The following is a 16,062-nucleotide window of genomic DNA, read 5'->3' on the forward strand; positions in this document are numbered from 1 at the left end:
TCCATTTTAATGCTGCCCAATTATTAATTATCAGAGCAGTTAGTAGTTTTTTTTCCCCAGATTGGTAAAGGGATATGTGAGAAGGAGACTAATCAAAATTAGAAATCTTCTCTTATAATGTATGTAAATTTCATCCAATCAAATCTAAATTTACTTTAACGCATGATATTTCTATGTTCTGAATTTTGAATACTAAAACTGTTGAACAATCTCATTAAAAAGTTGTTCTAAACTAATGCAAACAATTACAGAGATTTGTAGCTCGAGCTGTTGCTCGTTTTCAAGACGAACAAATAGACCAAAATAGAGAAGTTGAGTATTGCTATTGAACATCAGTGGTGCTTAATACTTTCTAGACGTATCACCTTGCAATTGGTTAGTAATACTCTTTAAAAGTTATTACATTAAATTTTATAGGTACCGATACTTAATTGCACCAATAATAGTGATATTAACACATAGGAGGGTACTAAACACTACTAATAATTTTTTTTTACTCAAACTTGTTAAGTTGAAGAAAGCCATATGAGAGAGCCAAATACATGGAATTGAACAGTGTGGAAATTTTAGCCAAAGCAGAAGAAGAGTGGACTAAGTCAATAATGGTCTCATAAGAATGTTAACATTTAATATTTTAAATATATATTTATAAGAGTGTATTCTTAATGGGTACTATCCATAAATGGGTAATATTAGAAAATTTTGAATTTTTATGATTAATTTTTCTATTTAATTACCCATTAATGTATATATAAATCAATAGACCTGTTAAAAATTAGCAATGCTTTTCACTCCATCAACTTACACTGGTGGCTTTGGTTTGCTTCTCATAAAGTTGATACCTTGTTATAATAAGCAATGATTTTTAATCAATTTCACTCCACTATTATTTTTACATAGTTAACAATTCAATGATTTAGGAGATGCATGATTAAAGTTTCTATTACCAACAATTTTAAATTTCCATGCTTTATTGAAAAAGAGAAATATTCTGATTTCTAGTTGCCTCAAAAGCTATGATTATGATTATGATTATGAATATGAGGTATTATTATTCTCAGGATCACAAAACTCATATTTCTATGAGGGCTAATTTTGAACCAAGTTGGATTTGATCAAACTCATCCTTATATTAAAGTATTATGAAATTAATGTTGGAGTTATCCAAGTCACAATATTGCGATAATGTTGATATATATTTATTTTCTTAGGGAAAGATAACGTTGATATCGAGCTTTGATATATGCTACCAACTTATCAAAACTCTAATAATAATATTAAGTAGCAAAATGAAACATATAAGATCAAAGAGTATATCACCAACTTCTGATTAATATAAATATATATTTATAGATACATAATACTTTATAAAACACAAGCAAGTTATTTAATTCCGAGTTAGACAAGATTATAAAAACAATTATAAGCCATTATCTTCTCGTCTCATGTGATTGGAAGATTCCTTGGTAAAATAATGCCAAATGAATCCAAATAAAATCACTAGTCGTTCTTTGTCAGACAAGGTAAGAAAGAGGGATTTAAAAATCCCCAAGTTGGCTTCTTCAAGATTCATTGGTATTAAAAATAATAAATAAATAAATTATTGCTTTCAAAATAAATAAATAAAAGCCATCAGCTTGAAATCCATGACAATGTAAATTTAATAATAAACATTAACTAAGACAAAAGCTGGTTGGCTTAGATATCTATCCAATATATATTATTTATATCTCAGTCTCTATCTGTATATTAATATTTTATGCATATGTTTACCAATAATGGAAAGAGAATATCCTTCAGCTCTCCTAATTCCATTTACTCAAACTCTCAGGATTCTGTTTGAGACAATACTACCTTAGCCAAATTCATTATAACACAGTTCAATGGACTTTTCTTCTTCTTTATTTATTTTTAATTATAAAAAAAGAATTGATGTGACATATGTATATTTTCTATGTTATCATTATACTACTTTGTTCTTCAGTCTGTTGATTGAAATGGTATATTTTAAGTACAGGGTAACTACTATGCATTATAAAACATTAATTAGTCCAAAAATTAACTCTCAAGGTCATATATTTTCAGGTGTTTTGATAATCAATTCAAATCTGAAGTTTTGAACACTATTTATTTTTATATAAATATATATATATAATTTTGGTCATCATTTTGTTTGAATGATTGAATCAAGGACATCTATGAGAAGTTTTTTTGCAAAGTTGCAGAAAATTATTTACTTTGTTTTCACATACAAGTTTTTTAGCTTTAGGATTTGATTGACTTGACAATAAAGAATTTTACTTATAATTTTGTAGAAAATTAACTCTGAAATTGAAACGTCTTTTTTTTTTTCACCCGTACGTAGTTATCTTTATGCTGAAAAACTTGGCCTTCACTACAGTTTGGTTGTAATTCCCATGAATTTCACACGAAAGTGGTAGCGTAGTTTATTAATTTCAACTTTCAAACCTCTTAATTTCTATGACATTTCTTCTCTTCTCTTCTTTTTTCTTTTACACCTACCTACCTCCAAAGATATAGACGATCCCTTTTTTCTTTTTTCTTTTTTTCATTTTTTTATCTATATGTATTCCATGAAAAGTTAATATTTGTTGTAGTAAATTATTAGTATAAAATACATATTATATGTTACAAATAGTAGAATATTGAGTTATATATAAGAACATGAGCTACTCTATTCATTGTTAATTGGGTTTTTAACATATTATTAGAGCCAAGAAATTGTATGATTCTCAACATACCCCACTTATATTTTTTCCATAAATAAGTTTGGGTGTGTAATCATTCAGAGGACCATAATTTGTTGCATGAGATGAGATAAAACTAGATAAGTTGTATAAGAGATGTTAAGAGAAAAGTATATACCAAATATATATACTTCCTCAATGTTTAATGGGATAGTACTTCATAGGACAAAGCTGTCTTGTCCACCCTAGGATAAGCTTTGTTATATATTTCTATTGGAGAGAAGAGCTGTACTTAAGAGTATTATTTTGTAATTAATTAAGGAAACCCAAGTGGGAAAAAAAAGAAAAAAAAATAGGAAAAAGAAAATATCCAAACAATAACATATGTAGAATAATATCCAATCATCTTCTCTTGGTGTGCCATCCATCCATTTTCATAACACCCCATCATCATATATACCACCAAACATATATCACTCATTTGTCTTCTCTCTCTTCTCTTCTCTTCTCTTCTCTCCTTGAGTTTTTGGAATTGGAAATCTTTTTTGATAGCTCTTTACAATAAAACTTTTTGTTTGAGAGAGCTAGAATTAGATCTCGATCTAGATGGGCAGAAAGTGCTCACATTGTGGAAACATAGGTCATAATTCAAGGACCTGCACCACATCTTCTACTATGACTACTTTTGTTAATAGTAATAATAATAATGCAAATTCATCACTTCGTTTATTTGGAGTGAAAGTAGATATAGTATCATCATCACCATCATCATTAACCTCATCATCTTCTTCTTCTTCTTGTTCTAATTCCAATATTAATATAAATGTCTTGAAGAAAAGCTTCAGCATGGATTGCTTAATGCACTCCTCTTTATCTTCACCTTCTTCTTCACCTTCTTCTTCTTCTTCTGCCATAATTGCCCTTGATGAAACCAATATTTCTGATCATCACAAAGCAGCAACAAGTATTGGTTATCTCTCTGATGGTCTCATTATTGGCAGACCTCAGGAAAGAAAAAAAGGTAACTAATATTATAACTAACTAAATCTTTTATTATGTGTGTTTGAATTGATTAATATTTATGTATATATATATATAGGTGTTCCATGGACAGAAGAAGAGCACAGGACATTTCTGATTGGGCTTGAGAAGCTAGGAAAGGGAGACTGGAGAGGCATTTCTAGAAGCTTTGTCACTACAAGAACACCAACCCAAGTTGCAAGTCATGCCCAGAAATATTTTCTAAGACAAGCAACTCTCGACAAGAAGAAGAGAAGATCAAGCCTATTTGATATGGTATATATACATATGTACATATAGAGGTTATTAAATAATTTCTCTATCTATATATATGTTTGATTATTTATTTTACTGATGAAAAAAATGATGACAGGTTGGTTGTAGTCCTCCTCAACATACTAGTAGTGATAATCAGCACAACAAGGATATTAAAACTCAGCAAAACGGTGTCGTCCTGCCTCTACAGCTGGAACTTAGTACTTCATTATCAGATTACAACAATCATCATCATGATCAAAAACCTGGAGGAGTAGTTGACTTTACTCAACTAGCTTCTTCTCATCATCATCATCATCATCATCATCATGGCCTTCCTCTTCCTCCTAATAACAAAAATAATAATTCAGTACCTGTTTGGATACATGGATTAATGGATTCCCAGTTGAAATCATCATCATCAAATTCAAATTCCAAAGCAAACAGTACTACTTGCTCAAATACTGGTGCAGGGGTTGATCTAGAGCTGAATCTGGGTGGAGGGCCAGCAAGGCCTGCTGCTGCTGCTGCTGCTAGTTTGGAACAAAATAATAATAATAAGTCATCAAATCCATGTCCAGGTCTCCTCTTTGTTGGCCCTATTACTGTTACATGATATCAATGATAATATTACATAGATATATAAATCATTTTGCAGTCTTTATTAATGTATCCCAGGAATTAAGTAGAACTTCACCAAGGAAGATCGAATTCACAGAATCTCACTGCCACTATAATTAGAATCTTAACAGATCTTGGAGGTCCGGCATATATAGCAGGAATATCTTTATTAATTCTTTTTTAATTTTTTTTCTTATCTTTTTTTCTGTAATAAACAGATGTATCAGTACTATTTGCTGTAGTATAATATCAGTATATAAACATGTTCTATTGAATTGAATTACATATATGATATATGTATATGGCTGCAAATTATTATGATGATGATTTTAAGAGGGTAGAGCCATCCCACTCTTTCTGTATTGCCATTTGGCTCATTATTATTGTTGTTGTTATTATAATATCTAATCAAAGTTTCTCAAAGTGCTTTTGGTACTTATTGCCCAATGTAAAAAACCAAAGAACAAAAAACACAATTATGAATGCTTTTTCTTTTGGCTAGTTAAGATTTTTTTATCTATTTTGATATGTACGTGTTCCTAAATTCTTAGTTGGTTAAAATTTTTTTCTGAATTATATTAAGATTGTTAGATTTAAGTATTTTCGTTCAGTACTTAATTAACAGACATTTGTCATAGGTGAAAGTTTAAAGAACATGATTTAGTACGTATTAAAGTTCAGCAATACAATTTGATACATGCATAATCGTCGTGTCGAAATTGAATGAATTTGGACAGAAATAATTGAATAACATATTTAATAATTTGGGAAAAAAAATTTAAAGAACAGAATCTAGTACATATCAAAATTTCGGGACACATTGTAACGTCCCCGCTTCAAGCCTCCATTGGGTCCTTACACCCACGGAATAATGGCTCTTATACACGAGTACGTCACTTTGGCTGCTTCCTGGATTGATGACTGACCCTACAGACCAACACGAGTGTTTTCAGCGTGCTTTGTCCTCACTCACACGCATCCTGGGAAAACTTCCCAGGAGGTCACCCATCCTTAAATTACCCCAAGCCAAGCACGCTTAACTGTGGAGTTCTTTCGAGATGGGCTACCGAAAAACAAGATGCACCTTGTTGATATAGATAGTACCAATCAATCCATTTAAGCCCTCTTCAACTGTGTAGTCCCATACCTACACAGTCTCAGAATCATCCCACTTGACCTTCCCCAGGCGGTGTGGGACTGTACAGCTTACCCGGTGTTTCCCCTTACAGATCACGGGACTACTGACTGTCACAATCACCCCCCCTTTACGGGGTCCGACGTCCTCTTCGACCACACTTCCGGCTGGGTCAAGGCTCTGATACCATTTGTAACGTCCCCGCTTCAAGCCTCCATTGGGTCCTTACACCCACGGAATAATGGCTCTTATACACGAGTACGTCACTTTGGCTGCTTCCTGGATTGATGACTGACCCTACATACCAACACGAGTATTTTCAGCGTGCTTTGTCCTCACTCACACGCATCCTGGGAAAACTTCCCAGGAGGTCACCCATCCTTAAATTACCCCAAGCCAAGCACGTTTAACTGTGGAGTTCTTTCGAGATGGGCTACCGAAAAACAAGATGCACCTTGTTGATATAGGTAGTACCAATCAATCCATTTAAGCCCTCTTCAACTGTGTAGTCCCATACCTACACAGTCTCAGAATCATCCCACTTGACCTTCCCCAGGCGGTGTGGGATTGTACAGCTTACCCAGTGTTTCCCCTTACAGATCACGGGGCCACAGTTACATTGATCTTGAATTCACGCGACATACACACCATCGCTGCAAAGGATCAACTTGTCATCAAGTATGTATGCTTTATATATATTATGTCTTATATGTTAAATTTGGTTTAGTCTTTATCTTTTGATTTTCCTTTAGTTAGCTAGAAGTTTAGGGTATGGTTAATCGAAACAATTAACTGATTCTTCGGAGTTAGAATTATAGTATAACTCAAACAATTTTCTTATTAGTGTATTTTTTTTTTTATGAGTAAAGATTATTTATTTATTTATTTTACATGGTGAATTGTTGCTTGATGATTTACGTTTTTTTTTAAGTTTATATAATTTAGTGTATAGATATTTCCTTTTTGAGCGAGATACATCTTTGGTTATTTTTCTTATCGATACCATCTCCTTTCTTTTGAAGAACAAGTTAAGGGATTTGATGGAAAACGGTGAACCCAGAAGATCAACCCGGTTGAATGAAAGAGCGGCTGTAAGAGACCGAGCTAGAGGTCGAGGGCGAGGAAGTGCTCGCGGTCGAGGTCGCGGTCGAGGCAGGGGAAACCAGCATGTCCCTGCCGAGGCGGTGATCCAGGAGAATCAAAATGCCCCTGTAAATGGACAACAACCAGGTCAAGGTGGGGGCAACCACGAAGTCCCTGCTGGGGTAGTTGGTCAAGGACACCAAAACGCCCCTGTAGGGGTGCCACCACAACAAGAAGATTTGGCGCAAGAAGTTGCTCGTCTCAAGGAAGAAATTAGGAAGCGAGATGAAGAGGCTCACAACCGTCAGGAACAACCCAATCAAGGACAACATCGATCTTTGTCGGTGCAATACATGCCTGTGCCGGAGGGTCGATGGGAACCAATATATGAAAGGTTCCGCAAGCAACACCCACCAAATTTTGAAGGGGGCTCAGATCCAATGGAAGCTGAGGAATGGTTAAGAACAGTGGAAGGTATTGTTGAGTACATGCGGCTCGGTAACGGAGATAGTGTAGCTTGTCCGCTAGTTTATTGAAAAAGGATGCCGCATGCGGTGGGATGTTATTAAACAAACACGGGATGTGGCCGCAATGACCTGGGCTGACTTTGTACAAGTTTTTAACAAAAAATACTACAGTGAAGCAATACGCTCAGCTAGAGTTAATGAGTTCACGAACCTGAGGCAGGGTAAGTCTACAGTTACAGAGTATGCTCGCCAATTTGACAGATTAGCAAAGTTTGCCAAAGATTTGGTTCCTACTGAGTTTCTGAGGATTCATCGTTTTACTGAAGGGCTCGACTCCCGAATAAGTCGGGACATAGCGATGTCAGGAGTAAGGGCAACCACGTATGCTGAGGCATTGGAAAAAGCCCTAGAAGTCGAGTTGTGTGAAAGTCATATACATAAAGATAATATGGCTGGGTGGGAGGCCAAGAAGGCCAGTGATGGAGGTAATGATAACAAAAGGAAACCTCCGAGTAACCAACACAACGAAGCCAACAAGAGAAACAAGATAGGGTCCAATAACTACAAAGGGAAGAAGCCATATGTGGAGTACCCCCTATGCCCAACATGTGGTCGTAAGCATCCGGGAGAATGTCGACTGAAAGGCAAGACTTGTTACAAGTGTGGGCAACCAGGCCACTATAAGAAGGACTGTCCGCAAAAGGGTGATCAGCTCAAGGATGACAAACTTGTCCCAGCTCGAGTATTTGCACTAACCAGAGGGGAGGCTGAGACTAGTAACACTGTGGTTGCAGGTCAGATTTCTATCTCTGGAAAACTATGTACTGTTTTATTTGATTCTGGAGCTACGCACTCATTTATTGCTTTAAAGATGATAGATAAGTTAGAACTGCCGTATGTAAACTTTAGTTATAAGTTCATGACGGAGTTGCCCTCGGGCGAGGTTATGATATCATCTAGAGGAGTGCGGGATGCGCCAATAAGGATTGCAGACAAGGAACTTAGTGGAGATCTAATAGAGCTGGAGATGAGGGATTACGATCTTATCTTGGGTATGGATTGGCTATCACGACATGGAGCAACAATAGACTGCCGAAAGAGGACAATGACTTTCACCCCTGAATCTGGAGAGGCATTCATATTTGAAGGAATCAAAGTCAAGTCAAGCTTACCGCTAGTTACAGCCCTGAAGGCACAAAGGATGATACGTGCGGGATGTCAAGCATACTTGGCCAGCATAGTAGACAAGTCAAGAGAAACCACCCTCAAGCCAGAGAATGTCCACATAGTATGTGAATTCCAAGAAGTTTTTCCGGAAGACCTACCAGGGCTACCCCCAGATAGAGAGATAGAATTTGTGATTGAGTTAGTGCCAGGCACAGCACCAATCTCGAGGGCTCCATACCGCATGGCTCCCAATGAATTGAAGGAATTGAAGGCTCAACTACAAGATCTTTTAGACAAGGGGTTCATTAGACCAAGTTACTCACCTTGGGGTGCGCCAGTGTTGTTCGTCAAGAAGAAGGACGGTAGTATGCGGATGTGTATAGACTATTGAAAGCTGAACAAAGTGACTATAAAGAACAAGTATCCCTTGCCTCGCATTGATGATTTGTTTGATCAGTTGCAAGGGGCGATCGTCTTCTCAAAGATCGACTTGAGATCTGGGTACCACCAATTGAAAGTCCGAGAGGAAGATATACCAAAGACGGCATTTCGAACACGGTATGGGCATTATGAATTTCTAGTGATGTCATTTGGGTTAACCAATGCCCCAGCAACCTTCATGGATTTAATGAATAGAGTATTCAAGGAATATCTTGACAAGTTTGTGGTGGTATTCATTGATGACATACTCATTTATTCAAGGACAATGGAAGAGCACGAGGAGCACTTAAGGCTAACTCTAAGCAGACTCAAAGAGCACCAATTGTACGCCAAATTCAAAAAGTGTGAGTTCTGGTTGGAGAAAGTGGCGTTTCTAGGCCATATAGTGTCCAAAGATGGGGTAGAGGTGGACCCTGCGAAAATTGAAGCAGTGAAGAGCTGGCCAAAACCAAAAACTGCAAGTGAGGTTCGGAGTTTCCTCGGACTAGCTGGATATTATAGGAGATTCGTTGAAGGGTTCTCAAAAATAGCCACACCATTGACCAATCTGACTCGAAAGCAACAAAAATTTGCATGGACAGATAAATGTGAGGAAAGCTTTCAGACATTGAAAGATAAACTCATAACAGCACCCGTCCTGTGTGTTCCAACTAACAAGGACAAATTTGTAGTATATTGCGACGCATCAAAGCAAGGGCTCGGTTGTGTGTTGATGCAGAATGAGAAGGTGGTAGCCTATGCCTCTAGGCAGCTAAAGGAGTATGAGACAAGGTACCCAACTCATGACTTAGAAATGGCGGCGAGTGGTCTTTGCATTGAAAATGCGGAGGCACTACCTCTATGGAGAGAAGTGTGAAATATACACAGATCACAAAAGCCTAAAATACTTCTTTACGCAGAAAGAGCTCAACATGAGACAGAGGCGGTGGTTGGAACTGGTAAAAGATTACGATTGTGAGATACTGTACCATCCTGGAAAGGCTAATGTAGTGGCGGATGCACTTAGCAGACGCAACTATGCAAGCTTATCAATGTTAAGGGCATTAAAAGTGCCGTTGCAACAGGAAATCGAGAGATCTGGAATAGAGTTAGTAACAGGAAAGCTAGCTAACCTCACAATTGAATCAAATTTATTAGAGAATATCAAAGAAGAACAAGCCCAAGATGAGTTTTTAATCAAGAAGCGGGTCGAACTACAAAATGGGAAAGCCGGGGACGTTACATTTATTGTGACAGTCAGTAGTCCCGTGATCCGTAAGGGGAAACACCGGGTAAGCTGTGCAATCCCACACCGCCTGGGGAAGGTCAAGTGGGATGATTCTAAGACTGTGTAGGTATGGGACTATACAGTTGAAGAAGGCTTAAATGGATCAATTGGTACTACCTATATCAACAAGGTGCATCTTGTTTTTCGGTAGCCCGTCTTGAAAGAACTCCACAGTTAAGCGTGCTTGGCTTGGAGCAATTTCAAGGATGGGTGACCTCCTGGGAAGTTTTCCCAGGATGCGTGTGAGTGAGGACAAAGCACGCTGGAAACACTTGTGTTGGTCTGTAGGGTCAGTCATCAATCCAGAAGCGGCAGAGTGACGTACTCGTGTATAAGAGCCATTCATTCCGTGGGTGTAAGGGCCCAATGGAGGCTTGAAGCGGGGACGTTACAAATGGTATCAGAGCCTTGACCCAGCCGGAAGTGTGGTCGACGAGGACGTCGGACCCCGTAAGGGGGGGTGATTGTGACAGTCAGTAGTCCCGTGATCCGTAAGGGGAAACACCGGGTAAGCTGTGCAATCCCACACCGCCTGGGGAAGGTCAAGTGGGATGATTCTAAGACTGTGTAGGTATGGGACTATACAGTTGAAGAAGGCTTAAATGGATCAATTGGTACTACCTATATCAACAAGGTGCATCTTGTTTTTCGGTAGCCCGTCTCGAAAGAACTCCACAGTTAAGCGTGCTTGGCTTGGAGCAATTTCAAGGATGGGTGACCTCCTGGGAAGTTTTCCCAAGATGCGTGTGAGTGAGGACAAAGCACGCTGGAAACACTTGTGTTGGTCTGTAGAGTCAGTCATCAATCCAGGAAGCAGCCAGAGTGACGTACTCGTGTATAAGAGCCATTCATTCTGTGGGTGTAAGGGTCCAATGGAGGCTTGAAGCGGGGACGTTACACACATTCTAATTCCTTTTTTTTAGATTATAAAACTTTGTCACAAATTTATATATATATATATATATATATATATATATATATATATATTAGATAAGTAGGAGAAGCAACTTAATTAAATGAACCGCATAATAATGTACATATAGGGCTCGCTTGCAACGCCGTAATAGGTCGTATTGTATTGTATTGTATTATATTAAATTTGATTATATATCATATTTTTATATAATACTATGTTAAACTTTAATTTATACTAAAATATTATATATTTAAGTGTCCATTAAAGTTAATACCACATATAATTTTACATAAAAATATTGTATAAAATACAATTCAATATAATACAATACAATACAATACAATACGACCTAATAGAGCGTTGAAAACGAGCCCATATACTATATTTATATATACAACTGATTCACCAATGAATTTGGAGTGTGGTTAGAGATGGGATCAGGAAAGTAGATAAATAAATAAATATATATAAATTTATGCATTAACATATCTTTTCAGTTACTTTTGAGTGGTAGCTAGCTGTGATAATAATAGTGACAATTGATAGAATGAAGAATTCTTATTCAGCTTCTTCTCTTTTAGCATAATGTTGAGAAAGGGCAACAAAATAGTATAAACATATTCCTCATTTTGGCTGGCTGTTAAGTTACAAACTAGGATTACTCAAGTTCAAACTCTAATATTATCTTCTTTTCTGAAAATTTTAACTAAGAAAAAAGAAAAAGTTTAGATATCTAAAACGAATACAACATGTAACACAATAATTTTTAATTTTATTTAAAGGAAAAAAACCTGATATCTTTCTTAATCTATGAGATTTTATTTTCCTTTCCATGAGATTTTTATCAGTTCTGACAAAATATTGATCATTTTTCTCAAGTGCATCCATCAAAGGTGCAAGACTACAAAATTTATGAGAAAGGTTTACTGAGAGACACTGCATATTTTAAGAAAAGAAATAAACTAAAGGACCTGGATATAATTAATACACCACAGCAAATAAATGCACAGATATAGACATAGCAAGAGGGTATATATATACATATTTTGTCTTGGTATTATAAATGATTGGGCCACCATTTTTAGTTTTTTTGGTAGGTTGATATTCAGGTTTCATTATAAAATCTTAGCCAGCACCTATTCTTGGGTCCTACTCTAAAGATTATGTTAGCCCAAAAATAAATAAATTAAAATTTGGGGTAAGTAAACACTCCTTTTGACTTTTACACATACTGTAATTTTTATGGAATTTCTTTGATTCCACTCTACATTAATGCTGTTTGGTTGGAGGTAATGAAAAAAAATAACTTTTATTTTATTTTTTAATGTGATTAAAATATTGAAAATAATGAGTTTTTTATTATTTTAGTAAAATAATGAAAAATTGATCATTACAATACAAAATAAGAAAAAAGATTAATTTTTTTTTTACTAATGTATTTTACTCATTTTAAATTTATTTTTATTCCATTTCTATTTTTATTATATTCTCATTTCATCCCAAACAAATGTGACATTATTTGATATTATTCATGATTCTTAGCAATAACAATATATTTACGTCCCCATTACTAGAAATATTCTTGACCCCTCTAAGTCAAAATTGGAATTAGAAGGAAAATGACAAGAAAACTCGAAAACAATGACCATTGACTATTAATGGCCAAAAGAAAAGCAAATTGTGTCTAGCTATTATGTTCACGACAGATCAGTAATATAGGGTTGTATATGTACCACTTGGGTGGAGTTGAAGGGATTAATTAATGAATGTATTAGATTATTAGATCATATTGAGAAGATAAAAAAAAATATAATTTTATATGAGCAGGAAGGTGACACATCTCTATAATAAGTTTTGAAAAGATAAGAGAAGCAATGAAGGCAGTACATAAACGTGTGAAGGGAAACACATGCATTACCCTAAGCACCTTCTAGCCTTCTCTGCTCACTAGCACAGAAAAAAACAGTTTGTACTTTTTGTTTTTTTTTTCCCTCTATGTGGGCCATTAAACAGTACATACCAATTTATTTATATTCAAGTTTTTAATATTTGGTCATCCATTTTATTTCCATTTATTCCATATCAAATCCAAACTCTATTATTCAAAATGAAATGTATTTGTTACATATTTTAATTTCCATCTCTTTTGTTTCTGGTCCAAACTCTATTTTTCAGAACAATACTCAATGAACTATTTTATTGGACAATATTGTCTCACATGGATCAAATATAAAAATTTTGAGCTATATATAAAAACATGAGCTACTCTACTCATTACCAATTAATTTTAAAATGTAACTTCATCATTCTCAACATATATATCTATCATATATATATATAAAATGAAAAAAAAAATTGAAATGAATTCCATTGTGAAAAACTATATTAGTATTACCCTTATCTATTATATCTAGAAGGAGAAGCTGTTATATATTACAATAAATAATTATGAGCCTTCCAATATCCAAACTAATTAAATGTGTTCATAAATATAACACAAAAGAATCGAAAGTGTAGATATATATTTGGATTTTTGTTATGTGAAATTTTGTCTGCTTAGAAAAGTGGGACTTGTCACATTTATAGTCACTTTTAAGAAACAGTGACTCTTCAACTAACGCTTTATATTATGTCCTCAACCAGTAACCATCTTTATGAGGTGTCTTACTATTTGGATCTTTTTACTCAATCAAATCCCAAGTAAAAATATTCACTTTTAACATACGTTGGTTCACATGAATTTTTTAGTGGAGGAAGAATAATAGGATAGAGCTTTTTGTTGTTTTGTTTCCATGTTATTATCATCCAAAAAAGAATAAATAGCCTTTTATTGATTAGCTCTTTATTATTATGATCCTAAATGATGATGAATTGATGATAATCAACACATGTTTAATTAGCATGGAATGTAGATTCATGATGAAATTCAATGTCTTCAAATTAATTTGGACTTAATTTTGTTGTTGTTGGAGAGAGAGAGAGTTGAATAATTGGTAGATCTGACATAATGATGGGATTGGGGGGATAACATTTAATTGGAAAGTCCAAAATGGGAGAATAGATCAATTCATAACATAGTAATTGTTAGCTAAAACTTCAATTCCTACATAGACTACATAGCAAGGAATATAAATCTTAGTATTTCTTCTTCTATTTGCATATTCTTCTTCTACTTTTTATCTATTATAATTCATGCGTTAGGTAAAATAGATTAAAATAATAATATAATACTTCATACAGAGTTCTTTTTTTTTTTGGTAAATCACTAAGAATTGTTTTAATCACCCAAACAATTACAAACAAGAATATGTTTTTTTTTAGAAAACAAGAATATGTTAATTACAAGCTTTACTTCAGAAAGAGTTATAAAAAAAATATGGAGTTAATATTATTTTGAATTTTGTGTTTTATAAAAATTATTAATTAGACTCTCTGGTTTGTTAAATAATAAAATAGATCTTATATTTTTTAAAATAGTACAAATAGGACCCTGAATTAATTTTTTGTCAAAATAAAATTTAATAATAATTCGATCTAAAGGTGTTATGACAAAACTGTTTACATTTTTTGTATCTGTTAGTGTTAGGAATTGTATTGAAGTTGATTATATTAAAAAAAAATTGTCGAAAATTAAGTTTAAAGTCCTATTTTTACTATTTTGAAATATATAAGGTTTATTTTATCATTTAACAAAATAAAAAATTAAATCGGCAACCTTTATAAAATACAGAGTCCAAAATAATATTTAACAAAAAAAATATGTATATATATTCTAGTACCGATTGTATGAGTATGTTTATTGATAAACATTGTTTGTAAGAAAAAAAATTAAAAAAGACATAATAGTATAATAGTAGAACCATATACGCACAAAGATTTAACCAAAATATTCTCTAAAAAAAAAAAAACTAATTAACCAAAATATAAATTTGTTAAAAAATATATCTTTATATATTAAAAGTGTCTATCTAACGGCATTTCTTGGTTTAACAGAATATTTTAAGAATATAAGAATATTCTGTTAAATTTAACAGAGATAATTAGCTCTCCGTTAACATTTTGAAAAAAAAAATAATAAATTAAACACTTAAATATAAATTAACCCATTCAATCGCAATATATTAAACCCTAAAATATAAATTACTATTCAATCGCTTAGATGGTCTTATACCTCCATCTATACTGCAATTCTTCATCTTTTATTTTTCTCTGGTTTTTCACTGGTTTCTACAAAGGTAATATTTAAGCACAATGTTTTTTAAGTTTCCAAATATTCTATAATTGTTGTACAAGATTTTCGTTATGACTTTTGTCCTATATATAAAGTGATACATATATAAATCTAAGTTGTGAATAAAAAGAGAATTATACATTAACAATCGAATTGTTTTTCTTTTCGACTGTTATTGGATTTTTTTTTCTTTTTGTGTCTTTTTAGCTAGAAAGAGACATTAAAATTTTATTGAATATATCTTGTGATATATAAATAGGAAAAGCTGATCATCAAGGTGAAATATGTATGCAGGCAGTCATGGATTTTTATACAAGTGTGAGTCCACTTATTCCAATGGAGTTTTGTGTGGAATGAGAACAAGCCAAATGTCACCTAGATATGTTGATGATCATCCACATGATGATTTTATTGCTGAATAAAGCCTTGATTCTTGATTCTACTACTTCAATAAATTCTTTGGTGGTTCATCAAATTAAGAAATATAATTTGAAGTTTTGGTAAATTTTTCATCTTCTTTTCAATTGCAATTTCATTATTATAATTATTTTTTTTCTTTTTTCTTTTTTATGATTTTGGACTATAGCAAAATAGTCTTCATCGCAATAAACTCATCATTCAATTAGCCCTATAAAAAGGACTTTGGGTAACATATAAAACAATATTTTTCTCTTGATTTATTTCTTTTGTACAAATAAAAGATTTATTTAAATGAATACATGCAGATGAAATCATTTAAGCAAAAAACTTG

General features: G+C 33.8%; 1 protein-coding gene and 1 long non-coding RNA gene across 2 annotated transcripts; both read left to right on the forward strand.

Annotated features, from left to right (window-relative positions):
* The first annotated feature begins 2,816 nt into the window (after window positions 1–2,816).
* LOC115702108 (transcription factor MYB1R1) lies at window positions 2,817–5,027 on the forward strand. Its single transcript, XM_030629565.2, has 3 exons — window positions 2,817–3,729; window positions 3,808–4,004; window positions 4,102–5,027. Exons 1-3 carry the CDS (start codon window positions 3,315–3,317, stop codon window positions 4,597–4,599), a joined length of 1,110 nt encoding a protein of 369 aa, XP_030485425.2. The 5' UTR covers window positions 2,817–3,314; the 3' UTR covers window positions 4,600–5,027.
* Window positions 5,028–15,053: 10,026 nt separating this feature from the next.
* Window positions 15,054–15,812, forward strand: LOC133039955 (uncharacterized). Its single transcript, XR_009688898.1, has 2 exons — window positions 15,054–15,315; window positions 15,606–15,812. It is a non-coding gene; the product is annotated as an uncharacterized LOC133039955 (long non-coding RNA).
* Window positions 15,813–16,062: the final 250 nt, after the last annotated feature.

This window comes from Cannabis sativa, chromosome 1 (genome assembly GCF_029168945.1).
Source record: "Cannabis sativa cultivar Pink pepper isolate KNU-18-1 chromosome 1, ASM2916894v1, whole genome shotgun sequence".
Taxonomy (NCBI): domain Eukaryota; kingdom Viridiplantae; phylum Streptophyta; class Magnoliopsida; order Rosales; family Cannabaceae; genus Cannabis; species Cannabis sativa.